At 45.3% G+C, this 27,634-nt stretch overlaps 1 protein-coding gene and 1 long non-coding RNA gene across 2 annotated transcripts; one reads left to right on the top strand and one right to left on the bottom strand.

The window, feature by feature from the left end:
- Nucleotides 1-2,365: 2,365 nt before the first annotated feature.
- Nucleotides 2,366-27,634, bottom strand: TNFSF10 (TNF superfamily member 10). The gene is made up of 5 exons (XM_083504565.1): nt 27,222-27,634; nt 11,748-11,891; nt 9,645-9,690; nt 6,922-7,026; nt 2,366-5,402 (listed from the first exon to the last, which is right to left on the bottom strand). The coding sequence occupies exons 1-5, from the start codon at nt 27,342-27,344 to the stop codon at nt 4,945-4,947; spliced, it is 876 nt and encodes a 291-aa protein (XP_083360691.1). The 5' UTR covers nt 27,345-27,634; the 3' UTR covers nt 2,366-4,944.
- On the top strand, nt 13,929-15,220 carry LOC310707547. The gene is made up of 2 exons (XR_014526566.1): nt 13,929-14,394; nt 14,612-15,220. It is a non-coding gene; the product is annotated as an uncharacterized lncRNA (long non-coding RNA).

The following is a 27,634-nucleotide window of genomic DNA, read 5'->3' on the forward strand; positions in this document are numbered from 1 at the left end:
TCAGCCTCACATCAAAGAGAGAGAGCGAGACTGAGTGTTAGAGAGAGATCGTGTGTATAGATAATGTTGCTGCTAAGAGCAGCTGCACTCAGTTTAGCTCTGTATATAGTTGTGTATTATAGTTGTAGATAGAATAAAGAAGATATTCTACAGAGCTGCTCTCCAAGTCGTTTATGCTCTGCTATACTCTGCTGTGCGATGACTGTCTTCTTGTGGAAGTGAATCAGGTACTCACAACTTTAAGCTGTGAGTCCACAGCACTTTGACCTGTTCCTGTGCAAAAGGTGGTCTCTGGAAGTGCTACCCAGCTTGCCTAGCCCAGTCGGGGCTGAAGTGGATGAGTCCAGTTTGTGGCACTGGCTCAAGGGCAATGCTGACAGATATTACTCGGAACAATGCCATTATCCTAGAGTCAAAATAAAAAAATTCCTTCCAGTAGCACCTTAAAGACCAACTAAGTTAGTTCTTGGTATGAGCTTTCGTGTGCATGCACACTTCTTCAGATACACTTCTTCAGATGTGTGTATCTGAAGAAGTGTGCATGCACACGAAAGCTCATACCAAGAACTAACTTAGTTGGTCTTTAAGGTGCTACTGGAAGGAATTTTTTTATTTTGACTATGGCAGACCAACACGGCTACCTATCTACTACATTATCCTAGAGAATATTGAATACCTTGGTAAGAGCTTCTTGCAGTACAGTCATACCTTGGTTTTCGAACAGCTTAGTTCTCAAACGTTTTGGCTCCTGAACACCGCAAACCCAGAAGTGAGTGTTCTGGTTTGCGAAGTAATTTTTGAAGCTGAACGTCCAACGGGGCTTCCGATTAGCTGCAGGAGCTTCCTGCAGCCAATCAGAAGCCACGCTTTGAAAGTCGAACAGACTTCTGGAACAGATTCCGTTCCAAAAACCAAGGTACAGGTGTATTTCCATTACAGGCAGCCTGCCATGAGGGAGGGGGAATCATGTTCCCTGAAGCCTGACAGATGGACATTTGAAGGGGAGCTCTTCCCAACAGCCTTTTCAGTCACCTCATTGGTCTTGTTTTAGCAATTCTCCAAGAGACATCCTGTTACTTTTTGAACCTTTTCCTGCAGCTGTCAAAACAGCAAAATCTGATTTGCGGCCATTACAAGGCGACTTGGAGTCTACTACTTCCATGTCATGAAATGCTTTGCTTGCTTCTTTCTTTCTTAAAAGTTCAAAATACATTCATTTTTTTCTAGGGCAACCATAGGTTTTGGTTTTCTTTAAAGGACTTCCCTGCCCCGGCATCTTTTAAACAGATATAAAATGTTTAATGATGGTTTTTCCTATGTTCTTAGCAGTTCTTATTTCTATGTGTAGGCTGCCTTGAGTATCTGTAAGGGTAAAAAGATTAGTTATAATTATAATGATAAATAATAGGCCTAGATGCATGATGACGAAAAGGCACACTCATTTGTAGAAAAGAATTTTTTTTATAAAAAAATTATGTACAAAATTTGACAATCATCTTAGAAAACTGCACAATGAATTTAAGTTTTATACAAAATTCTAAATGAAAAGAAACATTACAATGCAAAATTATACTTGGGAGGGGCTCAGTGACAGACCCCTCCCTCCCCTCAACATGTTGGAAGAATACATGAGGGGGCCATTCAGGCTTAGCTCCACCCTGTTGCACGCAGTGGCCACGCTCCAGCAGCCACCTGCACACTCCACTGCCTTGAGAAGGAGCTCACATACATTTGCACACAGGTGCTGGCCTCAAGTTCCTCCAGGCTGAGGGCAAAATCTGGCTCAATCAGGATTGCCCCTTGCATGGAGTTCAACGTGCATACATTAGGACACTCATACACAGTGGCATAGCGTGGGTTGTCAGCACCCGGGGCAAGGCAAGTAATTTGCGCCCCCCTAACCCGTGGATTTGCGCCCCCTAACCCTAACCCCCAGATGTTGCGCCCGGTGCGGCCGGCCCCCCCTGCACCCCCCACGCTACGCCACTGCTCACACAGCCCCTTGTGATGGCACCTGAATGTGCAAGGGGGGGGGAGAGACTGTGTGAGGCAATGGCCCCACATGTACTTTCAATATGGAGGCTGGATGCTCCCACATGCCCCCGACACAAGGCACAAAATTTGCTACTTTTACTCATATATGACTGAGGGATAGAGAGGCTTACATATGGCTCCACCACTGTGCAACCTTACTTAGGAGTAAACACTCATCAAGCATTCTGTTTTGTGTTTAGTAACTGAGGAAAGCTTTTGGCCTATCTAGTTATACTACCCACCCCACCCCCCCCGGCCCCACTCCTCGTGATCCTGGAGTTCTCTCTGAGAACACGGAGGAGAAATTGTAAAAGCAAACAGCTGTGTTTTTCTGGGATGCATGGCAAGGTCACTGTAGCCCAGTCAAATGAGTACGAGAGGCCTTTAGGGAAAAACACGGCAGATTTTAACACAATACAGACCCTGCAGTAACTCCTTGCCAACTCGCCGTTCCCCTGCAGCCAGTAAAGTGGGGCAAGAGATGAGCTTGCGGCAGAAGTCTTTGGCATCTACTTCCCTGCGCCTGTGAAACCAATACGTAGGATGGAACCCCAAAGCTAAACAGGTGTGTGCCGATAGGAGGAGCTAGGAGGCTGTTCCTCTCGCCCTCATTTCAAGGTCCAATTGCCGGTACAGTCATACCTCAGGTTACAGCAGCTTCAGGTCGCGTTTTTTCAGGTTGCGGACTGCCGAAACCTCGAAGTACCGGAACAGGTTACTTCCAGGTTTCGGCGGTTGCGCATGTGCAAACCACTAAATCACGCTTTGCGCATGCGCGGAAGCGCCAAATAGCAACCCGCGTGTGTGCAGACGCGGGTTGCGAACATGCATCCCGCACAGATCACGTTCGCAACCCGAGTGCCCACTGTTAAAGAAAAAGATAAAATGCAGGCAATGTGTTACTCATCTTCCATACCATCACTCCTGTATTTGGATCTTACTCAAAAGCACCCTCTGGCTCAAAATATATGTTGTTTTTTAACAGTATCTCCCTGAGAATGGTAAATGCCACAGATTGTTGCCACCTTTTTAGAGATGCTGGGGCTTGCTGTGCATGTAACGCTAAACCACAGTTTAGTGCCCTGATGGGGAAACTGTGGCCTTGTGGATAATATCAGACTCACAACTCCCATCAGCCCTGTCAGTGGTCTGCGATGATGGGAGTTGGGGTCTGACAGCCTCCAGAGGACCTCAAGTTCCCCCCGCTGCAGTTTAGTGCTACGCAGACAATCCTCAAGACGACTTAGCAAAGCCTTGCTCCTTTCTGCTCCTGAATGTCCAGGAGTTTCTCTTTTAAAAGAATTTTGGCTTAATGCAGGCACAGAGAATGTGCAGTCCAGAGTGTGTTGCTGCGAGTCCAACTCCCAGATTGGAGTGCAACAACACAAAGAAGGCCGTGTGCTGCTCCCTATTTCCTGGCATATCGCTATGTGAAAACCAGGAAACCATGGTTCAAACCAAACTCTGCCTAGTCCCAGTGAGTAGGCTTCATAAGCCGTGGTTTGAAGTTGACTTACTATGAAACTGTTCCAAGTGTTTGGTTTAAACGTGGATCCCTGGTTCATATGCAAGCTAAACCACAAGTCTTAAAAAATGTCTCTCCCCCCCCCCCCCCGCCACTGCGAAAAAACACAAGATTACTCACTTCTGTGGAGCAGCATCACATACTGGAGACACCTTCCAGTTCAGAGTTACCAACTTTTTTTTTACTAGGCCGTTTTTGTGCAATTAGCATCAACCCCATCAGTCATAATGCTCATCTACATCAGAACTGATTTCTTCACAGCTCAAATGCTGTTAAAGGCAACCTTATCTCCAGTGTTCAGGCTTGACTGGGTTGAGAAGGTCTGTGCATGTGAACACTTCTATGTTGTTTTTGTAAGTATGTTATTTATTCATGTAATTACTTAAAAAATAATAATATTGAAGTGGGCTTAAGGTTTAAAAACAAAAAAAATCAGGGTACCAAGGCAGAGTAGCCTTGTTTTAAAGAGAAATATTCAACGAGTGGGCAACAGTTTGCAGCCTGAGATGTGGGTCATTTCCCCAATCTTATGTATAATCACATTATGATTGCCCACCGTGCATAAATTCTGCTCTATTATAGACTTTACCAATAAGATGACTGGTAAGAGGTGAACAGCAAATATGGAATATGTCACATGGTGTAGCCCTTCTGGGACTGTTCCTCTTCAGACAGCGTAAAGCAGACCCCATATTTTAATGCCTCACCTCCCAAACATTCATGTGCAATGTTCACATGTCAAGTAGTTTAGCCTCCCGGCGTTATCTCCCCCCCCCCCCCCAGTATGAAGTGGTCTAGCTTTGGGGGCGCTCTTCCATGTGACAGTTCTCAATCTCTGCTCCTCCTGCTTGTGAAAGGTTTGCAGCGGAAATAACCTGGCCAGAGAGGCAACCAACCGTTTATCCTGAAAGTTCCCATTGCCAAAGACCACCTCCTCACTCCACCAAATGCAATCTGCTACACAAGAGAGACAACCATCATCTGGTGGTGAAGGAAGAACCTCACGCCTTGCTCCATGTGGTTTCCCAGCATGCAGGCGCAATGAACTGTATGTAGTGCTTCTGCAGGCTATATTGTTCTCAGGGGACAGGACTAGTACAGCCCTATCCTCTTCCAAAGTGAAATTGGACACAGTTTCTTACAAGTTCCATATACATGGCATGGCAGTCATTAGCACCCGGTCTTTCTTTACAGACATTGACAGATGATGTTTGTTTTGTTTCTTGGCAACTTCAGGCTCTCGCTGGCAGTTCATCTGTCAACAGGATTGCACATGGGCTCCATTTCTGCATGCAGAAAATTGAGTGTTGTCTTTGTGCAGTTCAAAGCCAGGTCTGTTTCTTTTAAGGCTTTTCTAATTCAGTCTGTCTCCCTCTTTTTCTTTTTTAAGAGACCAGGAAGGCTCCAAAGAAACTTGCTTCTTTATCCATGTCCACGAGCGTCATATCACTGATAGAGACAAAAATCCGATCGTTCCTCTTTAGCTGGAACACCCCCCCTTGGTAGATCGAGTAAAGTCCGTATTCTGCCCTTTTCACCCAGCAGCTAGTTCTTGCGCTTTTCATCAGCAGAATCGGGTCTGGGTAAGTATCAACGCGCTTGGAAATGTACTGAACCATCTGCTTGGGATTCCTGACGCTGTCCGAGTCAGGGTCGGAACGGCGCTCGACACCCTCCTCTTCACGGAACCGGAAATACGTTTGGGAGTAAATGTAGTAGTAGCCCGCTTGTAGTATTATCAGCTCCCCGTCCAACAAGCCTACGTTGTGGAGGAAAGAATGAGGCCAGCTGGCTGTCTGCCACGTGCCGATTTTGACTCCAAAACGACTTCTGCTCGAGGAATCTGCAGCGGGTTGGAAAAGAAGGCAAACGTGTATTTTAGGTGTGTAAAAAATAATAATAATCCAGAGTAAATCCCAAACCTTTCAAGTACAAAATAAACAGCTAACGGTAATAATGATAGCGATGATGAATTAATTGCAAATGTGTACTTTTGCAAGTTGAGTACTTTTGGAAGTTCTTGACAGCTTTTTATTTCAACCCAGTCTCTTTGCTCACCCTAATGCTCCTAAAGACATAGAGCTCACCATTCATTTTGATGGTGTATGTTGTCGTTTATTGCTGTTGCTGCTGCAATATACAAGTGGGACCTGCAGCTATGTGTTGCGATGTACAGTGAGCTCCTGTTCTAGGTTCCAGCCAGCCCTTTCACAGGATATTCCATTTCATCCCCCACCAAGACACATGGCACTCTGTAGCCACTGAACATGCTTCGCATTGTGCTGTTTTTTTCTCCCTAAGGCTTTCCCACCACTTACGTTTTCTTTCTGAATATCTGCTCCTGTAAATCCTGGGGAGTTTCTCCAAGCTTGCTAACAATGCCCCTTTTCTTGTGTGTGGATGATGCCCATTTTAACTATAAAGCGATCAACCAATCAGAAAATTCTGAGTTCAACCTTAAGAACATAGAGGACTGGTGTGGGGAATCTCTGTTGCTGAATGACAGTCCCATCTGCCCCGGCAAGCAATAGGCAATGACAGCGGATGAAGGGAACTGTAGTTGCTGAACATCTGGAGAGCCAAAGATTCTCCCCACACCAGACAGAGGTTATCTGTTCTGCTCAGAGAACACTCAAGAGTGGCTTATGTTTTGCTTTTGAGTGTTTTTATGAATTGCAAGTATTTCTGTATAAATGTGTCACATTGTAATGCATTTATAATTATGTTTAAGCTACGGTGCAAGTCACTTGGAGACCTCTTGTGTAACCATCAAGTTTAATTAATAATAATAAAGGTAAAGGTAAAGGGACCCCTGACCATTAGGTCCAGTGGTGACCGACTCTGGGGTTGCGGCGCTCATCTTGCTTTATTGGCCGAGGGAGCCGGTGTATAGCTTCCGGGTCATGTGGCCAGCATGACTAAGCTGCTTCTGGCGAACCAGAGCAGCACACGGAAACACCGTTTACCTTCCTGCCGGAGTGGTACCTATTTATCTACTTGCACTTTGACGTGCTTTCGAACTGCTAGGTTGGCAGGAGCAGGGACCGAGCAACGGGAGCTCATCCCGTCACGTGGATTTAAACTGCCTGACCTTCTGATCGGCAAGTCCTAGGCTCTGTGGTTTAACCCACAGCGCCACCCGCGTCCCTAATTAATAATAATAGCAGCAATAATAATATAGAAATACAATTAAGCAAAATAAAAAATACCATTTAAAACAATAGCCATCTAATATTTAACACAGCAGCAGAATCGCACATTAAAAGCAACATCTAAATGCTTTTTTTTATTACCTAATTTAGCAGGTGCATAATGACGTAAAAATATAAACATACTCTTGCTGGAATAACATAGCGACTTACTCTGTGTGGCCCAAACACTTTTCCCAATTCTGCTTCCAGTCAAGTGAGCTGCTGTTCTGGGGACGACACTCTGACTCACAGTAGAATCTACAGTAGAAGCATCGCCTTGGATGAAAGAGGAAGAAAGGTCAGGATTTTAATCTTGAATTACTATTGCAACCACAGCGTTGCTGCAGGCGAGACAGGATTTGCATATGGAGTAGTGGTCCTCATTCTCCCTTTGCAGCCTGCAGCTGAAACACCTGGTGTCGTACGGCATGCCTGGTGTCGTGTGGTGTCAGGGGAGCGGCAGGTGGCCAGCCCCACCCAGGTAGCCCATGGAGAGCTGGCCACTTTTGGACCCAACCCTCTGGACAAGTGCAGCCGATGGGTAAAGACTTATGCCTCAGATCTTGGACAACAGCTAACAGTCAAAGCCGGATGGTGCTTGGGATAGATCAGGGATAGTCAACCTTTTTATACCCAGTAATGCATCTTTCTTGATGGTAAAATTTCCTTTCCACCCACCAGTGCTTGATGGAAGGAGGATTCAACTTGTGCCATAGAACCTCCTACCGCCCACCTAGAATCCCGAAACGCCCACTAGTGGGCAGTAGGAACCAGGTTGACAACCCCTGGGCTAGACAGGTGACTCGCGTGGTTCCACCTGAGGCACGGTTTCACATGTCAGGTGCATTGCTACTCCAGACTTTTTGTTCATTAGCCCAGTGCTGGCTACTCTTGACTGGCCGCAGTTCTCCAAGAGCTTTAGCAGGTCTTTCCCATCGGCTAGGGCCTGATGGAGGGAAACCGGAACGGGGTCAGAGGAAGGCAATGAAACATCGTCAGCCAAATGGAAAACAAGGAGGAAAAGGAGGAAAAGAATGAATGAACTGGTCGTAAATGGCCTGGAGAACATGTCAGTCAAGAGGACATGACAGCTCTCTTCAAATACCTTAAAGGCTGTTGCAGTGGAGGAGTCAAAGACCTGGGTCTTTTCTACCCCAGAGGGCGGGACTAGATCTAATAGGCTTAAGTTATAGAAAGGTAGTAGATTTTTCAGCTGAGCATCCCTGCTGCTGAATGGCGAGTGCATTCTCACAATGGACCAGTTGGGCTTTTCAGGCAGAAAGGTGGACAGCCATCTCCACATTCACCCGGTGCTACACCAGCTGCACTGTCTCCTGGTAGAGTACAGGATCAGGTTTAAGGTGCTGGTTTTAACCTTTAAAGCCCTATACGGCCTAGGACCCTCGTACCTACGAGACCGCCTCTCCTGGTATGCCCCACAGAGAAACTTACGGTCTTCAAATAAAAACATCTTGAAGGTCCCAGGGCACAGAGAAGTTAGGCTGGCCTCAACCAGAGCCAGGGCTTTTTTGGTTGTGGCCCCAATCTGGTGGAACGCTCTGTCACAAGAGACTAGGGCCCTGCGGGACTTGACATCTTTCCACAGGGCCTGCAAGACAGAGCTGTTCCACCAGGCCTTTGGCCAGGGCACAGCCTGACCCCCTCTCTCCTTCTGTAATCCTCATAGAACTCTAGCCCAATGGTTACCATTAATTTGACTCTGAAAACTTTGTTATTTTACCGTTGTTAGCCGCTCTGAGCCCGGCATCATCATCATCATCATCATCATCATCATTATTATTATCTGTTGGGGGGTGTCTTAGTCCTGGCTTCCTTGCATTAGAACTGGCAACTGGATTAGACGGTGCAGGCCCCCTCCAAGATTATAGGTTGTATCCAACTAAGCGCAGACCCACTGAAATGGATGGACCTAAATTAGTCACGTCTGTCATTGTCAGGGGGTCTCCTCTTGACTTGGATACAACTCTGTGTATACCACCCTAGGCCCCCAACCTCTCTCGCTACTGAGGAAACCTAACAAGCGAATAGAAAGTGAACCCGTCTAGTTGACGCTGACACAAAACCCCACAAGTACACTGCAAAAAATATAAATTTTGCCACCCCTCCTCTCTCCCCCCGCAAACTTCTTCCTGATCTTGTAACTGTATTCAACACTAATGTCTCATAACAAATGGAACCGATCTGTAGAAAAGGCTGTACAACTTTAACAAAGCGGCATGTACTTTTGTATACCTGAAGAAGCGTCTCCACCCCCATCATTCAGCCCAAACACTGAGGTCCAGCTCTGAGGGCCTTCTGGTGGATCCCTCACTGCACGAAGTTACAGGGAACCAGGCAGAGGGCCTTCTCAGTAGTGGCACCCGCCCTGTGGAACACCCTCCCTTCAGATGTCAAGGAAATAAACAGCTATCTGACTTTTAGAAGACATCTGAAGGCAACCCTCTTTAGGGAAGTTTTTAATGTTTGATGTTTTATCTTGTTTTTAATATTCTGTTGGGAGCCGCCCAAAGTGGCTGAGGAAGCCCAGCCAGATAAGCGGGGTATAAATAATTTGTTGTTGGTGGTTTACAACAACAAGAAAATGTTTAAAGTAGTAGTAGTACTTACTAAAGTAGTAGTAACTAGAGGACTGAACCTGCAACACACCTTCTGCATTCGAAGTACAGAGCTATGGCGTTTCCCCAATGACATTCTTTGCCTTTTCTACTGATGCACTCCCCCCCCCCCCACATACACACAACTTGTCTTTCACCACAATCTACACATTCAAGTTTCCAGTGGATTTAGGCATCGGGCATTTGCAACACCAGCATATTTACCCACCCCCGTATCCAGCCCAATACGGTGAGTAAATGTGCTGCCTGCATCAATACCTTGGACCGAGGAGGCTGCCACTTCTGCTTGGTTCCTGGCTATCATCTGCAAGTGCAAATACAATCGGTTAGCTTTTTCCCTCCCTGGTAAATTAAGAGTAGCAGAATTCCATTCTGTAAGCTGCCTAGCAGTGACTCCAGCACAGCAAGGATGGATAGCAGATTGTGAGTCATCAGTGATCCCCCCCCTTTAAGGTACACTAGCTTAAGGAAGACTGCTACGTACCTTTTGGGGAACTAGGATTCTTGTCAATAATGCTGGACACAGTGGGCATTGTTCATTTAAGAAATGCACACAGGGAGGTTAGGCTGGCCTCAACCAGAGCCAGGGCTTTTTCGGCCGTGGCCCCGATCTGGTGGAATGCTCTGTCACATGAGACTAGGGCCCTGCGGGATTTGACATCTTTCCACAGGGCCTGCAAGACAGAGCTGTTCCACCAGGCCTTTGGCCAGGGCACAGCCGGACCCCCTCCTTTGGTAATCCTCACAGAACTCTAGCCCAATGGTTGCCATTAATTTGATTTGAACTGATTTTATAATGAATTGATTTTAGAATGCTGTATTATTTTACTGTTGTTAGCTGCTCTGAGTCCGGCTTTGGCTGGGGAGGGCGGGATATAAATAAATAAATAAATTATTATTATTATTATTAGTATCTGCTTAAAATTATTTCTTAACTGCCCTTCGTCAAAAGGTTCCAAGAATACAAAGCTATAAGCAAAACTCTTTGCACAAAGTACCAATGCAACAAATAACATTGTAAGTGATGTTAACTGTGCTGTCATTATGACCTTTCAACTGTGCATCTTTTCGATGCCTTTGTGAACCTGTCTATAAAGTCTTCTTTGTACAGCAGCCTTTTCTCAAGCTTCGGTCCCCAGGTAATGTTGGACTACAACTCCCATCATTCCTAGTCAGCAGGTATTGGGGGAATTGGTAGTCCGACAACCATCTGGGGACTCGAGGCTGCTCTACAGGAGAGCAGAGCCCCTTTTAAGCAAGACTACATGTTCTGGGTTACTTAAGCAGATTCAGTATGCCTTAGACCAGCCTTTCTCAACCTGTGGGTCCCCAGATATTGTGGAACTACAACTCCCATCACCCCTAGCTAGCAAGGCCAGAGCTCAGGGATGATGGGAGTTGTAGTCCATCAAACATCTGGGAACCCACAGGTTGAGAACCGCTGCCTTAGACATAAGAGAGACGCTTGTGGATCTGCTCTTGCTTTGCGCGCCGTCTGTGGCATCATGCTCAAGGCTGCAATCCTATATGCACTTACTTGGGAGTAAATCTCAACTCAATGGTGTGGCCTTCAGAGTAGACATATACAGGTATAGGATAGGAATGGTAGAGCCATTTCATACATTAAGTGGAGGCAAAACCAGTTTTGCCACAGAAAGTATGCCCCACAGGCATAGCCCATTGTGGCAGCATAGAAAATTTACCTGTACAGTGGTGCCTCACAAGACGAAAAGAATCCGTTCTGTGATTCTCTTCGTCTAGCGGTTTTTTCGTCTTGCGAAGCAAGCCCATTGACGGATTAGCGGCCTTTAGCGGCTTATCTGCTGATCAGATCAGCTGATAAGCAGCTTAGCGGCTTAGAAAAAGGGGGGGGAGGAGGAAAAAAACCAGCAGGAACTCGCAAGACATTGTCGTCTTGCGAAGCAAGCCCATAGGAAATTCGTTTTGCGAAGCACCTCCAAAACGGAAAACTCTTTCGTCTAGCGAGTTTTCCGTCTTGCGGGGCACCACTGTATAACACACACAGCGTCTCCAAGTTTTTGTTGCATTTATTACTATTACTATTTATTATATCAGCCCCTGCTCTTTGGCCTCTAATAATTACTTATGGCCCGCAAACATAGCAAGTAATAATATTTATTTTGTTTCTATCATCTGTGGCTGTTGGCCATGCTAGCTGGGACTTGTAGTCCGGACAAGTTAGAGGGCTCCTGGTTGGGGGAAGAGTGCTTTAGATCTAGCTACACCCTTCCAGGTGTTTAGGTACTCGACCTACAAAAACTGCAAGCCCTGAAGGGGGCCAAGATTCTTGTAGCAAAGTTCTTTTTCTGATTTCACTTGATACAGGTATTACAGGCGTACCTTCTTTATTAACCGTAAGAGCTGCAGCTTGACTTGCCAGCAGGGGTCGCCCTCTTCATTGTAACTGGAATCGTCCAAGTCTTCCAGGAAAAAGTTTTCTTTGGTAAGGCAAGCATAGCCGTTCTTCGAGTAAGTATCTCGAAGCTGTGTTTGGAAAAAGAAGGAAAAAAGGAAGTGTAAGACAATTGGGCAAAACTCCAGAGAGATCGGGAGATGCACAAAATTTCAGTTAAGTGAACATCAGAAATTTCTTCTGTAGGTAAGTAGCAAAGCCCTTTCTGTTCTTAATGCTGCATTGCAAAAAAAAAGAAAAGAAAAAAAGGCGTTTATAAAAGACCTAAATGGTTGGTCTTATTTTTAAAGCAGATGTATCCCAGGGAGCAAGGGACGCGGTTGGTGCTGTGGGTTAAACCACAGATCCTAAGACTTGCCAATCAGAAGGTCGGCAGTTCGAATCCCTGTTGCTCGGTCCCTGCAAGTAGATAAATAGGTACCACTCTGGTGGGAAGGTAAACGGCGTTTCTGTGCGCTGCTCTGGTTCGCCAGAAGCGGCTTAGTCATGCTGGCCACATTTCCTCGGCCAATAAAGCGAGACGAGAGCCGCAACCCCAGAGTCGGTCACGACTGGACCTAACAGTCAGGGGTCCCTTTACCATTTTATCCCAGGGAGCTGGTTTACACTAAATAACTCTATTTGTCCATCCAGATTAGTACCGTGGACTCTGACTGGCTGCAGCTCTCCAGCATTTTGAGGGTCTTCCCCTCTCCTGTTCCTCTCAACTGCAAATGCCAGCAATTTGACGCTGCATGCAAACATCTCACCCTATTACAGGGAGGGGATTTCGGCAGAATCATCAGAAAATTCATCATCACTGTGACAATTCTGCGGAACTTTCTTCCTTGAAATATGGCTCCCGGGTAGCATTTGATTTCACAGTGCGATCCTAGATTGGTCTGCTCAAATGCAAACGTCATTGAGTTCGATGGGGATTTCCCCCACATAATTGTCTATGGGATATTAAGTTAGCAAGCCTCATGGAACCTCATGAAAGGCTTACTTCTGAGTAGGCACAACACAGATCACATCGTGCTGCATGAATGCATTTAATGGACCACTTTTTATTGGTTGTTTATAAAATATGGGGGAGGATTTTTGGAACTGCGCCAATTCCATTTTGAAAACAAACCAGTATGTATCAACTCTTCAGATTACTGGCAGCTTACTAAAGCATTTGTGGAGCTGAAAAACATTTTTGTGTTTGTTATTGGGGGGGGGGGAGCAGGATATACCCAAAATTTAGCAGAAGAAAAATAAAGGGAGTCTCTTGCACCCAAGTGTATTGATTCACGTAGAAATGAAAATAGCATTTTACAATTACACCGAAAGTTTCTCGTAAAATACAAAGAAAAGTCCCAAGAAAATAAGTCACAAAGTCACATCAAATTGTTGGCAAGCTGATTGCTACGGACCCTCAATCTAGCTTTAGTTGCAGATGAGCTGTTGAACGCAACCAGTCAGTTTCTCCATGGAAAGGCACCGAAAGACCCTTTCTAGCTACTTCACTGGGACCTGGCAAGCATCTTTTTTCACATCTGCTTCAGCTACTGGCGGACTGTTTCAGTACATCAGTTTTTCTTGCTGGATTGGGGCACAAATCTTCCGCAGAAACTCTGGAACCCTACAATGCGTCGTTGGCCACTTAGCCAGTTCGGCAGATGTTTTTAAGCACAAAGCCGTAAGTTGTGATCCTCAACAATCCAGAAAAACGACTAGGTCTGTGTCGACGGAAGTACTGGGGGGGGGGAGCTTTATTTGTAAAAAGCACAACACCACTTCAGAGTGCACACGCAGGGTGTTTTAAACATGTTTTGGCCCCCTTCAGCTCCCTTCCCTTTCCCTCTCCCCCCACCCTAATAATATAATATTCTCTCCTTCCTGGGCCTCTTTGCAAACATCTGTTACTCTCCATCCTCCACTAAGGCCTCATCCAGACACTCTTTTGTGTACAGGTCGACACTTTAAAACTCTGTGTCGGAGCGCTTTCCCTAAAAAAACCCCCACTCTCACTGAAAACTATTCTGTGGGAAAACCGAATTGCCATTTGTCCAGATTCAGCTTTAAAGAGCAGGTTCCCTTGGGGATAGTGGTGTGGCAAAATAAAATATAAATAATAATAATAATAATAATAATATTTATACCCCACCCTCTGGGCAGCTTCCAACATTTTTTTAAAAAAACAAATAAAATAATATCAAATATTAAAAACTTCGCTATACGGGGCTGCCTTCAGATATCTTCTAAAAGTTGTGTAGTTGTTCATCTCCTTGGTATCTGAAGAGGGTGGGCGCCACTACTGAGAAGGCCCTCTGCCTGGTTCCCTGTAACCTCACTTCTTGCAATGAGGGAACCGCCAGAAGGCCTTTGGAGCTGGACCTCAGTGTCTGGGCTGAGTTATGGGGGTGGAGACGCTCCTTCAGGTCTGCATAAATGCGGGGAGACTCTGACACAGATCTTTAAAGCGTGAACCCCGTGCCTAGAAAGTGTGGTGCAAAGGCAAAGTGTGAGCGAGCCGTGCTCAAAATAGACAGGAAACAGTTCAGCACAGTAGTAGAACCGACCATCAGTCCTGACTGTTCAGATACAGTGGTACCTTGGGTTAAGTACTTAATTCGTTCTGGAGGTCCGTTCTTAACCTGAAACTGTTCTTAACCCGAAGCACCTCTTTAGCTAATGGGGCCTCCTGTTGCTGTTGTGCGATTTCTGTTCTCATCCTGAAGCAAAGTTCTTAACCCAAGGTACTATTTCTGGGTTAGCGGAGTCTGTAACCTGAAGCGCATGTAACCCAAGGTACCACTGTATTCAGTTACGATGTGTACGGAATCTTCTTAGGACAATCAATTCAACAAACTCAATGACGCTTACTCCTGAGTAGACATGTGGAAGATTGCACTGCTGAGCACCTACTACAGTTCTTATCAAATAAGATTCTTCCCCATCGTCACCATGTGGGGCAAATGTACCCCCCACCTGCATCTGATGAGCATAACCAGAATAAATGATGCACAGCAACAGTGTGGAATAAATTGTGCAAATTTGCTCAATAATACATACAAGTCACTGGATTTTTAAAAGACTGGATCCCTCACTGTTCCCCTTAGGAATCCATGCTCGATTCTACCGCATGGCTCATTAGAAAGCCTCAGGAACAGGATTCCCCACCCCTCTTTTTCCCCAATCGATAATTTCATAGGTGTGGAGGACTTGTAAACAGAGGTTGCTGGCACCTCAGAGCTTTGCATCCTTATGCTGAGAGGCAGCCAAGGACAGCCCTGCCTCCTGCACCTCACCGGATACAACACATCTGGATGTAAACACAGCTGTGCCACAGATGACCTGGCTTGGCTGCAGTCTGAAGAGGCGGACTAGGTCCCAGGCGATGGGGTGTGATGGAGGAGGAGAGCCAAGCAGAGGCGGCGGCAAAAAGAGAGAGGAAGGTTTAGGAGGAATGTGACCACAAGATTGGAGGCAGTAAGGGAGCTGAGAAGAGGCGGATCAGAGGACTGTGAGTGGAGCAACTGGGGTTGGAAGGGAAAGTGTGTACAAAACTTGGGATGGCGACTAAAACAGCAATAAAGTCTCGTGGAAGAGGCTAATGGATAAATAAAGAATTGTCTCCCCAAGTTGCCTCTGTAAACTTAAGCCAACATGGGGCTCTGAAGGAATCCTATTAGGAGGACTTCAGGAACTATTGACTAGGGCAGTGGCTCCCAAACTTTTTTTTGAGTCGTGGAGGACTTTTCAGGAGAGAAATCAGTCATTCTTTCGTCGCCCTTATACCAAAGGCACGTATTTATTTATCTTTCCAATTGCATAGTTTGGGAACCGCTGGACTAGGGGGAAGCGGCAAGATGTAAAAATGATCTGTGCAAATGTTCAGCACTGAAAGGAAGATTCTCAAATCTGCAAAATCTCCGTTGCTCTTGGCAGACCTCAGGTGGTGTGAAGAACTGGAGTGAAACCCAGATTCGAATCAACACAGGCGCACACCACTGTGAAGAAACGAAGAGGGGGCCCTGTAACTGGATCAGGCTGAAGATCCACCCGATTATGCGTACTCTTGTGACTAACTGAATGCCCCTGGGAATCCCCAATGAAATGAAAGTATGTTTGCAAAACACTGGAAATTCTGGAACTCAAAAAAACCAAAAGCAGACACATTAAAAATAAATAAAATGACCATTTTATTAATCGGAGGGAAGAACCACCAGACAATACAAAATAAAAACCTTCCACCCACCCTGAAAATGGTATTAAGCAGTACGATGGATTTTAATATTGGACCTTTGGGAGACTGGATGATGGCGGGCTTATCCAGCGTTGGAAGAAAGTTGAGGTCTTCCTGGAGGCAGCTCACTCTTCATTCCACCTGCCGTTGCGTCTTTCATTTGGTGGCCACCATCTAAAAGGGAAACAAGGTGGAGCATTTAGCAATCCCTTCTTCCAGTCGCATCTGCTCCCTCCCTCCCTATTCATCAAACGCAAAGCCAAACTATCCCCTAGAAGTTAACCTACCTAAGCATTCAATGTAGGTGTGCCAGCCGCTGGAGGTGGGTTCTTCTTCCTTTGGCATGATTCAGAACCTCTTGAGGACCTGTCAATTCACAGGGAGAAGAGAAACGGAAGCCGCCTTCAGGTTATAAACTGGGAGTGGGGAGCCTGTGGCCTTCTATACGTTGTTGTTGTTGTACTACAACTCCCATCAGCTGTGGTAAGACGGGGAAGATGGGAGTTGCAGTCCACTAACACTGGGAATACCACAGGTTCCCCCGTCTCTGCTATAAATACTGCCATCACACCACATCATGGCTCTTTTCTTTGCCATTGTTGGGCTCCCACCAATACATACATACCCATTCATGCATCCAGTGGACGACGACGCCCTCTGCTTTCCTTTTTCAGTGAATTAGACCTTTTTTTGCATTCCTTTCCAGCAAAACTCTGCAGCGGTTTGCATCTCTCTTTCTGTGTGTGTCTCAATCTCAGGATCATGGATATGAGTCCCACACTTGACAAAAGATTCCTGCCTTGAAAAGGGTTGGACCAAATGATCTTTGTGGTCCCTTCCAACTCTACAATTCTATATGGAGAATTCTGCACAAGTTTTGAAGGCATACAGGAAGAGCTCTGTGCAAGCTTTGAAGCACAGCTCAGGTCTTTGGAGGTACCTTAAAAACCACAGGGTGGCCAAACAAACAAACAAAAAACCCCACTGTCAACCAGCTGAAGCTCTATCCAAGCTTAGCAAACTTCTTTCTCTGTCATGGAACCAAGCCAGTAATAGCAGCCAAGCCCATTTCCCTTCTAACCCAGTTTGTTATGACTTGGCTTCACACCCCAGGGCAGACTGGGTGGGGGAATTTTCAGCATCATTTTCTGCCGGTGGCTAGTTTCTCACAAACTATGAGCCAGAAAGTTGCACGAAGCCCAGGCAAGAAAAAATACAGGGCTGTGAAAAATCAGCACACAGGCCAGCTCGCCCTTCTGGATACCCATCAAAACCATTTTACCCCTGGAGCATCTCTGCATTCCTCAGCTTAAGGTAAAAGCCAGAGGAACCTGGAGGGGGAGAAGGAGGAAAAGCAGAGAAAACAGGACGTCTCCAATGAGAACAGCATGCCTCGCATTCTTCCTTTGCTCCAGATAATAAAGATATCTCCGCATTCCAAATCCTCCAAGCCATCAGCTACAAAAACTTACATGGGTCATTTGCTTCTGCGGCTTCCAAATCCCAAGACTGGTATCAAATTTGACGAGATTTTGATTTCGTTCAAGGAATGTGATCTACTCACACACACAATAAAGTCAATTGTGGCGGAGTTCCCCTTTTTCATTTTCTTGCAGCATCCAAAAAATAAAGTGCTCATTTGTTTTCTCCGCAAACCTTTTGGGAGCGAGACTTAAAATCTCAAAATCCACATTCGGGGGAAATGCTGCTACAGCCAGCCAAAATGTTCCAAAAAGCAGCATGCAGAGTTTTTGTGTTCTCCAGAAGGACCCAACTTGGGTTACTCATCCACAATTTTCCTCTTGGAGGTGGGACCCAAAAGAGGAATCTCAGAAGAACCAATCCATTCAGCAGATTCACATGGCTGCGTTTTCATCCTTCCACACAGCAAACAAGTTGTGGAAAGCATTTTCATATGTTAGAACAGAGTTTCCCTTCCATATGTTGCCTTCACTGATAGCCCTGCAAGGAGGAAGCTGCTACTAGTGGTCAAGAGTCATTTTCTTTGTTCCCCTTCCTGGTTCCACATCCTGCAGGAAACCCCCTTTGAACAAGGCTCTTAGAACCCCCCAACTTCAGAGGATGTGGCCCCAGAGATGACGTGGCACTTGAACAACAACAGAAAGCAGCCAAATTCAATGGGTTGCAGGAAGGCAGGGGGAAGTATTTCAATAGACTAGGCTGAACGGTGGTCTACTTGGATGGGCAGCCCTGTGCTTCCACTGTGAGATCCTCCATATCAACCGTGAAGCCTAGCGCCAGTCTTATAGAAATTCAGATATATATATATAACCTAATAGGTGAAATTCGCTGTTGTTAATTTCATTTCTCTGCCGCTTTATATTTTAAAGGAAAAAACCTCAAAGCGATTTACAACACATTAAAACATTGAATAAAACAACCCAGTGACAATAAATTTCCACAGATCAGCCGGCTGGCCAGTGCACAGCATCTTTTGTGGAGATGTCAGTCGCCAAACCTTGCGCCAAGACACCTTCAATTGATCGCAAAATGCGCCTGGGGAATTTTGAACACTGCTCTGTGTGTGTGGCCCTCAGGACTCTTCCAGACCCCTCTTCTCCCCAGTGCTGCTCCACAGCTTCCTTTTGCGTAGCTAGAATGTGCCCTGGAACTCTGGAAATGCCTCTTCGCGTGCCTAGATGGAGAAAGAGGTTTGTGGGTGTGTAGAAACCTCTGGACTCCTCTGTAGCTGCAGTGTGACCCACCAAGACAGAGAAACTTCCATTATTTCACCCGCTTCCCCTTTGCCCAGCTACCACTTGAGAAGTGGCCAGAGACATCATGCAGTCTTCAGATTGAAGAAAAAGTTCCCCTGTTCTCCCGCTTAGCAATTCTCTTTCCCCTGAAACTCCCGCAACACGCTGTTGAAAGTACAACATTCTGTAGCTATGCCGTGTCTCAGAATTTTCGCTTTCAGAGCTGTTTTCAGCCCACGAGGATGACTCTTGCAATTAGCCAGAACGCTCTGCATGGGAGAGTTTCATTCTCAGCAACAACCAGGGCTTTATTTAAGGTTAATGTTGTGCGGGTGGCCGAGTCGGCAGATTCAGATGACTCCACGAAAAAGCATCTAGCCAGGAAAACCACAACAGATCTTCTGCCTGAATGGTTTTGAACTTCTTTTTAAACAAACTATCCAAATTTTTCCCCATGGTCTAGTTAAGTTATTTATGACCAATGCAATAACCCTCCCCCCACAAAAAATTGAAAACTTGATAGAAAAGGAAAGCAAACAAGAGGAAGGAAGAGGGAATAGAGGGAATGAGGTCAGGGGAAGCAGAAATAGCAAGTTAAAGTCAAATGCAGCTTGGTCTATAGCTAACAGTTTCATTTCTTCTGTTCAAGGCTATCTGCTCCTTAGCTATCAATTCCTCTTATTCATCACTTAGTTTACCCAAGGTGTTTGCTCCAAAAGCAGAAGAGGGCGGGAATTTTGTGAAACGATAATTCTCCCCTTTCCATAAATACAGGGAATTTAAAACTAACAAAGAAAAAGTAGGTTGTGCACTAGTGCAACCCAAATCAGACTAAGATTAGTTTTATGCTCACTTAGTTTGTGAGTAATATCCACTGAATTCTGCGGGATTTATTTCAGAGTAATCATGCCTAGGGCTTGGGTTGCATTAGAACTTGTTGCCTCACCTGCAGAACGCATTCTAAATTCCAAGATCCGGATTTTGAACAAAATTGGAATTGGGAGGTAAAACTGGACATAGGGTTATGGGGCGCTGGCAAGAGAATAAGCGGTGTGTTGACCAGCCAAGCTGCTTCTGAAAATGATAAATGCAGGAGTGTTCAGGAACCAATCCCGGACTTCCTCCACCCACTACTTGCACAATCCGGCACAATGAGTTTGTTTTCTTGTGAAACAGCAAGATTACAGGAGTGCACCATAAACTGCAGGAAAATTTACAGAGAAGCAAGCAGGCAAGAGTTTACAGCGAGAAAACACCTGGGCATTGCGGTTTCTAGAACAATTATGTAGTCAGGTTTAGCTTCTGCTAAAAGCAGACAATACTAGCAACATGTCTAGGTAAATAGGTGCACAAGGAAGTCGCTTTGAAAAATTAATGGGCAGTGACCTAGAAAAGGGACAACAGCACAAGACTTTTGGACCAGTTGTGTGTGTTGCACTCAAGCACAAGGAATTGGCTCTATGCTGTTAGTATTGCTCCTCCAAGCACAAAGCAAATTCCACCACTTCCTCCCTTAGTACAGCTGTGGAGAATCTCCAGATGGTGTCAAACTACAACTCCCATCATCCTTGGCCATGCTTGCTGGGGCTGATGGGAACTGTAGTTCAGGAACATCTGGAAAGCCAAAGGTTCCAGATGTTGGGAGTACAACTATCAGTCTTGTGCAGGCTGGATTTGATTTAAATCACTAGTCAGTAAGACTTGATTTAATTCATTTTTTTAACAGAAAGTCGTCAACAGGCTCATCTCAGCTATCTGCCAATCACCCATTCCCACCACCCTTCTGAGTAATACCCCTCCCCACCTTCTCACTATATAGAAGGATCTGGCAACTTCTGTTTCAGTGTATCTGAAGAAGTGTGCATGCACACGAAAGCTCATACCAAGAACTAACTTAGTTGGTCTTTAAGGTGCTACTGGAAGGATTTTTTTTATTTTAACAGAAAGACTCATTCTTGCTGGTATTTACAACAAGATGAAGGTTTCATTTTTGGAATAATACATTCTCAGAGGAGTTTTTAGTTATATCAAAACTCACTGATTTGGTTATACTATTAGCAATACATTGACCGATAATTATGAAATTATTGTGAGGTTTAAGAAGATAACTGTTTATATTTGGACAACTTTTCTGCTGTACTTTATTGGAAAGCGAAAAATAATCATTTCCTTAATAACTATTTAAACAATTTATTTAACTAAAACAGTAACAATATAGCATATGTATCCATGTTCGTTAACTGATGTGGTTAAACTATTTAAAAAAACACACACACCTTAGATTGAGTTTTAGCACACATGAAAAACTTAAATCCTTATTTCCTGATGAATAGCCTTAGGACTATAATGTAACTTAAATAGAAAACTATCTTTAGAAAGATTTCCCCCCCAAAAAAATTCAATTTCAAAAATCCAATTTAAATTTAAAAAATCTGATTTAAATTTTTAAAAATCTGATTTTTTGTTTTTATTTTTTAAAAAATAGTTAATTTTTATCCACCCTGGTCTCGCGGCTAATAGTCAAGGAGATGGGAGTTGTAGCATAGCAGCACACCAGGAGGGCACCGCGTTGGCTAACCCTGGTGTAAGAGAAAAGCCCGTCTGCAGGCTTGTATTAAGAGCCCTGGCAGAAAGCTGTATAAAAGACCACATGGGTAATAGATTGTGTAATCAAGGTTCAGCAGAGACCTGCACCACCAGTTTCATGAGCTATAGCAGTGGTTCCCAACTGGTGGTCCGCTGCCCATGGCAGCATTCACATAACAGAAACTACCACAGAGTTAGCTAAATTTTCAAAAGTAGGTGGTCCATGTTCTTGGAAAAACAGGGGGTCTGCAGTACTTAGCTAATTGGGAACCACTGAGCAACACAATTAACAGCACACTTTTCTGCCCGTTTCACCCTGAAACTGCACCACATGTTTTGAAAGCTTTTCTGTACAAACACTGTAGACCAGGGGTAGGCAACCTAAGGCCCGGGGGCCGGATGCGGCCCAATCGCCTTCTCAATCCAGCCTGCAGATGGTCCGGGAATCAGTGTGTTTTTACATGAGTAGAATGTGTCCTTTTATTTAAAATGCATCTCTGGGTTATTTGTGGGGCATAGGAATTTGTTCGTATTTTTCCCCAAAATATACTCTGGCCCACCACATGGTCTGAGGGATAGTGGACTGGCCCATGGCTGAAAAAGGTTGCTGACCCCTGCTGTAGACTTAACTAAAGGGTTGTATTTTTGCACATACAGAAGGAACACTACAAGTTCTCAAGATGCCAGATTTCACTGTAAAACTCTCCGTAAAATATAAATTAAAGATGCGAGGTTTCATGCTACTAAGCCATGCTACCCAAAGACCTCCTTGAAGCAATGAGTGTGTGACTTCAGTTTGACAAATCTGTCCTCATTGCTTAAGTGAGCTAAAGTGAGGTTGAAGGAGAATTCTGGGTGATTTCTTCGTAAGTGCCTGCTTTTTTATTCTGAGCTGTTTGTTCCCATGCACTTTCCTGGAGTAGGAGTCTTCCCCACCTTTCCCGGAGGATGTCAAACAGACAAGAGGTAAAAACAAACAAAAAACAACTCTCTCTAGGCTAATAACTCTATTGTTTGGAAGACTTCCTGGTTCCTTTAAATGCATTCTCCCCTCCTTTGCAGCATAAGTGACAGCTGCCCAAACAATACAATGGGAAAATCCAGGATTGTATTTGTGATTGCATAGCCATGTGTCCCCACCCCTCAAGAAAGAAAGTAGAACCAAAGACCTTTTTCGAATTCAGATCTTATTTCATGTGAAAAAGTAATTTAAAAAAAACCAACGTTTTGTGGTTTTGAACCCTTCTTCCAGTGAAAATAGAAAGTTTCTGCTGCTATTCTGCCCACATTGCAGGATGGAGTGGAGTTCAGGCTCAAGAGTGTATATTGCTTTTAATACCCCTGTAGTGTAGTCCAATGTATGTTAGAAGTGAACATGAGCCTGAGAGAGTTTACACAGAAGTCCTGCAACACAGTCCTGTATTTTTGAGCCTGTACAGTCATACCTCAGGTTGCGAACACTGTGGGTTGTGCGTTTTCAGGTTGCGGACTGCGCTGAACCTGGAAGTACCGGAACGGGTTACTTCTGGGTTTTGGCGCTCGCGCAAAAACAAAAAAATTATACCACACACATGCGCAGACACGGCACTGCGGGTTGCAAATGTGCCTCTCGCATGGATCACGTTCGCAACCCGAGGTATGACTGTATTGCAAAGCAGGGATTCAAACACAGAAGTATGACAACAACCCTTCAGTGCAGTCCATTGTTATGTCCAGTTTTCTGTTGTTGTTGTTGTTGTTGTTGTTGTTTGCTTAAGGAAAACGCAGGTGACATTACAACAGTTGCACTTTCTTTCCCACCTTTGGGAGCCCCCCTATTCTCCCACCACCCAAGCAGAAAAGCAGCTGGAAATGTAAATTTGGACCATGGAAATAATCCCTTCTGCAGAGCCTCAGAGATGCAATAATTTGCACCCTTTTCCCACAAGGCTGCATTTTCCTACAAAGACACACATTCAGAAAATCCATTAGTAATCCAAGCCACATGGTTATTATACAAAGCTTAATAATGCTACTATGCAAGTTTATGACCCTCTTGCCTCTTTCTGCCAGGGGTTTGTTTGCACCACCACCAAATACACCCCAGTTTGCATCTGAAGCCCAATGTAACAGGATTGTGGCTGGAGATTCCCTTCCCAGCTCAAATTGGTTGCATGCCAAGAGGATAGTCCTCTGACTCGCATGCGGGTCTGCTCCCCCTAGCAAAGCACGGACAGGAACAATCCAAGTCACCTTGTTGAGCTGTGTGTGTCAATCTAACTTTCTTAAGTCTATGGCAGAAAGAGATGTTTGTCCTCTCAAGAAAGAGGAGCACAGGGTAATTCTGAGACCTACAATTTCGCTGACCATGATCATCCTCATTCAGAGGAAGGAAAGCGTGGGAAATGCAGCCCCAGTATATAAAAAGTGCAAGTACAGTAAAGATAAATAAAGCAGTAAGGCGCACCCCCCCCCCTCTGCAAGCCCTCCAGGAATAGCTCGTGAGTTGCCCATGTGACCAAAACACTTGTGTGTCCAAACAAGAAATCGTAATGAAGTTATGCACCAATGCTAGTCACAGAGAGAGCATTTATCACATTGGTAACTTGGGACTTCCATCTAGTCGCATAGGGCTGACAAACCCTAGTTTGTCTCTTTTGTCTTCACAACAAGCCTGTCAGGGAGGCCAGGTTGAAATTCCCAAAGGCTTCCACCCTCCCTAGACAGCAGGGTAATTGATCAGGGTTGATGGGAGTTGTAGTTTATCCGGTGCTGAAGGAAAACAGGCTTCTCCCCACCCCACAATCATCTCTGCAAGAGTCTACCCAGCTATTCATTCAGTAAAGATGTATCTGAATGACTCCTCCTAATGAGAAGAGCACTTCGGTTCACGGAAGTGGAGAGAACAGAAAAATGCAAGTGGACGTGTGAATGCCCCCCTCTTTGGGGTCGCAAGAGGTTATTCTATCTTCTTCTGTACCAATATGAGAACTCTTGTGTATGAAGAGGTGTGAAAATCAAAGTTCTTCTATGTCTCCCGCACCATGACAATGCAGGTAATCCAGATATTTATTTATTCATTCATTCCTAAATAACTCTTCTGTACACAACTGCACACAAGATTACTGTTAAGTTTCTGTGAGTATTACCAGAATCCACCTTTGCTCAGGAGTCCTGACAGCTGCGCTGGATTTGCATTAACAGATAGAGGTTCTTTCACTGTATCTCCGTGATGGAAAGATAACTTGGTGGCATGTTGCTACAACTGGAACACGAGCTTGTAATCCTCAGGCGTATTACGAATGAGAGATGCTTGGCAATTTTATTTCTTTTTATTACAACCACTAAAAGAGATTTTTATTGCACTGTTTTTTATGTAACGAAAATGAGACACAGACACACACATATATGCAAAATCTTCTCCAGTTCAGAATGTAAGAAACCGTGCAGCCTTATTTTTGGAATGTGCTATCAATCTGGGAAGATCCTCAGTTATTTCTTGCCTAATGTTTGCTGTTATTTGTGTTTGTCTGTTTGTTGGAAAATTACTTCCGAAGAAAAAACAAAACAAAGAGAAATACCGCTGTTGTCCTGCACCCAGATCGAAAACCCTCTTTTTGTTATGGGCATTTTTGCTTCCTTAAGGAAAGGGGAGGAGGCAAACTTCCACGGATCTTGCCACCAAAGCTGGTTATAGGTACTGTTACAACCTGGGCTGTTTGATAAGGAATGCACAAAGCAGGCTGCCATTCCATGGACTATCTCAGAAAAAAACGCTCATCAAAACAACTTGTAATTTCCAGATCCAAATGCAGAGGTTATCCTGCAAACAGAACCCTTTATCTCCTTTGGAAAGATAAACCGAGATATGGAGAGGAATTAAGCAATCAAAGACTTCTCTTTTCCAAGAGGCCTTTTGTTTAGGCCAGCTCAAAATTTTTATGACCATTTTTTTCTTTCTTTTTTTAACAGAAGGAAGCAAAACAAAAACAGGGGGACTTGTTGGTCACAGCTTGGAACGGCAGTTAAGTTAAGCCACTATTTGAAAACAAAAGCACTCTAGGTTTGGGAAAGAGCTTCGAAGCCTTTCTGTTTTATGAGAGGATTATGGAGCCATTTAAGTCTCTTACACATCAAACCATTTGCCCCTTGCAGTGTTTGAAAGCACATTTTCAACAGCAGGAAGAACCTGGGAAGGTAAGGAACATTTGTGCTGTTCATTTTTTCTCCTTTTTTCTTACTTCTCTCTTTAATTTTTAAACTTTTAATAATTTTTTTTTTAAAGGAACATTTGTGCTGTACAGCAGGGGTACGGCTTCAGCTACAGCCAGCATAACCAATGGTGAGGGATGATAAAGGCTGGAGTGCCAAAACATCTGGTTCACCATTGATGGTTTAAGGTAGAAGAGCCCCTTTTATCTTTTTCACTTGGCCATCTGGGGGTCATCCATTCTGGCAAGAACAAAGATTCCAGCTGTCGGACCCCCCTTGCCCAAAAGTGAGCAATGTGTTTTTTTTTCCCCCTTTGCCATTTTGTCAGTTTTCACAACAGGCAGAATCGAACTGCAAAAACTTTTCCTGCAGCTCCAAAGTGGCCGACGGCCAGGATTATGGGAGGGAACTGCGTGTCCGGAATGCGCCCAACCCACACAATGAAAAGAACAACAAACTACTGACACAGAATGATAGCATGATGGGGATGCGGCGTTATTGATTATGCCGAAGACCTACTGCCAGGAGTGGGGAAGGTTTGAGCTATCCATAATTTGCAGGACTACAATTCCCATCATCCTTTTGACCATGGGTCCATGAGGACTGCTGGGGGTTGGAGTCAAACAACATCTGGAAGGCCACAGGTTCCCCACCCACTCCCGCTCCAGATGTTGCCCAAATCCCTGGCCATTGGCCAAGCTGGTTGGAGTTGGAAGGAGTCCCAGTTGGAGCGCCACACATACTTTTTAATTTGGAGGGGGAAGAGTTCTTGTACCTCGTATTCAAATCTTTTGCCCCGTTTCCTCGGAAGCAAGTCCCGTTGCGACCAATGAAACTTGCTCGCGAGGAACTTACTCGCAAAGCACTGGGATCCCGATCCTGCCGGAAGCATTATAGCCTCAATGCAGGATTACTTTGAGAGTTAAGTTGCATCGGGTTGCAGACGTGCAATTTCCGTTTCCTCGGAAATAAGCGCGCGCGCTCAGGGCTGCAAAACGAGCACTCCGCCCCATGCACTTTTACTTGCAAGTAAGCCCCACCGAAATCAGTGGCACTTACTTTAAGGCAAATAGGCTTAACTCCTGCCAAACTTTTGTTTTCAAGTAAATGGAACCCGTTGAATGCTAAACTTCCCCGGGTTTCTTTGTCCGGCAAAGAAAACAAATGGTTAAATGAGTTTGAAGAAGTCAAAACAAACGCGCAATTGAAGCATTTCCCCGTTTTTATTATCCTCTCCCTTCCTAGGAGTTTTACTTCAAAGTAAGCCTGGTGGGGATCGTTGGGATCCCTCGAATTAACCACGCCTCTCCGCCTAATGGCAGAACTTTCCTTTTGCTTTACGAACAAAGAACTAAGGGAGGGTAAGAAAGGCAGGCAAGTTGGGGCGCGGGAGCGATCCGGCCCTTAATCCGGAGAAACAAGCCCAACGTGTTGCAACTCGCGTGGGAGCATAAAGGCAACGCTGCAAAATGGAGAAGGAAAAAACCATGCATTTATTTTTTTAAAGCATGCACTCCCTGGGAGCTATGCCCCAGTGAACTCAACGGGATTTACTCCCGAGGAGACCTCTGCAATCTATCTAAATATACACATAGGCATGCACTGCGAGGAAGCTGCAAGGATTCGCCTGCCTGCGACCGAGGGAAAAAAAACCCCCAACACGGATCCCCCCCACGCGCGAATTCTCCACTGACCTGTTGCAGCTCGTTGGAGAAATAAAGGAAGGTAATAGCCACGCATATGGACTGCAGGAGCAGCGAGAAGATGAGCACCAGGCCGCAGGTCTGGCCGGTGCTGGGGCCGCTGGAAGCCAGCATGATGCTCGCTGGAGACAAAGGGGAGCGCGCGGCGCCCCGAGCATCCGCTTGCGTGTCTCTCTCGGTGGGGCGGGCTGGGGGCAGAGGCAGACAGGACGGCGGCTGTGCTCAACTGCCTCTCCTACTCCTCTCTTTAAATGAAGGTGGAGCCACTTCCCGCAGTTGAAACTCTTTTATGTCTCCTCCTACTCCCCCTGCTGTCCCTGCCGCCTCCCTGGCCATAGGAGGTTTTGAGGACTTTTGAAAGAAACGAGAGAAGAGGAAGAGAGGAACAGAAAGCTGCAGGCAGC

This window comes from Podarcis liolepis, assembly GCF_965112155.1.
Source record: "Podarcis liolepis genome assembly, chromosome: 5".
NCBI classification, from domain to species: domain Eukaryota; kingdom Metazoa; phylum Chordata; class Lepidosauria; order Squamata; family Lacertidae; genus Podarcis; species Podarcis liolepis.

What these genes read in the sequence shown, in the direction of transcription:
- TNFSF10 (XM_083504565.1), bottom strand. Translation starts at nt 27,344, where the DNA reads ATGCTGGCTTCCAGCGGCCCCAGCACCGGCCAGACCTGCGGCCTGGTG. An exon ending in TCTCCAACGAGCTGCAACAG is followed by an intron (nt 11,892 to 27,221) that starts GTCAGTGGAGAA and finishes TTCCAAACACAG; the next exon opens with CTTCGAGATACTTACTCGAA. An exon ending in GGCAGCCTCCTCGGTCCAAG is followed by an intron (nt 7,027 to 9,644) that starts GTATTGATGCAG and finishes CTTTCATCCAAG; the next exon opens with GCGATGCTTCTACTGTAGAT.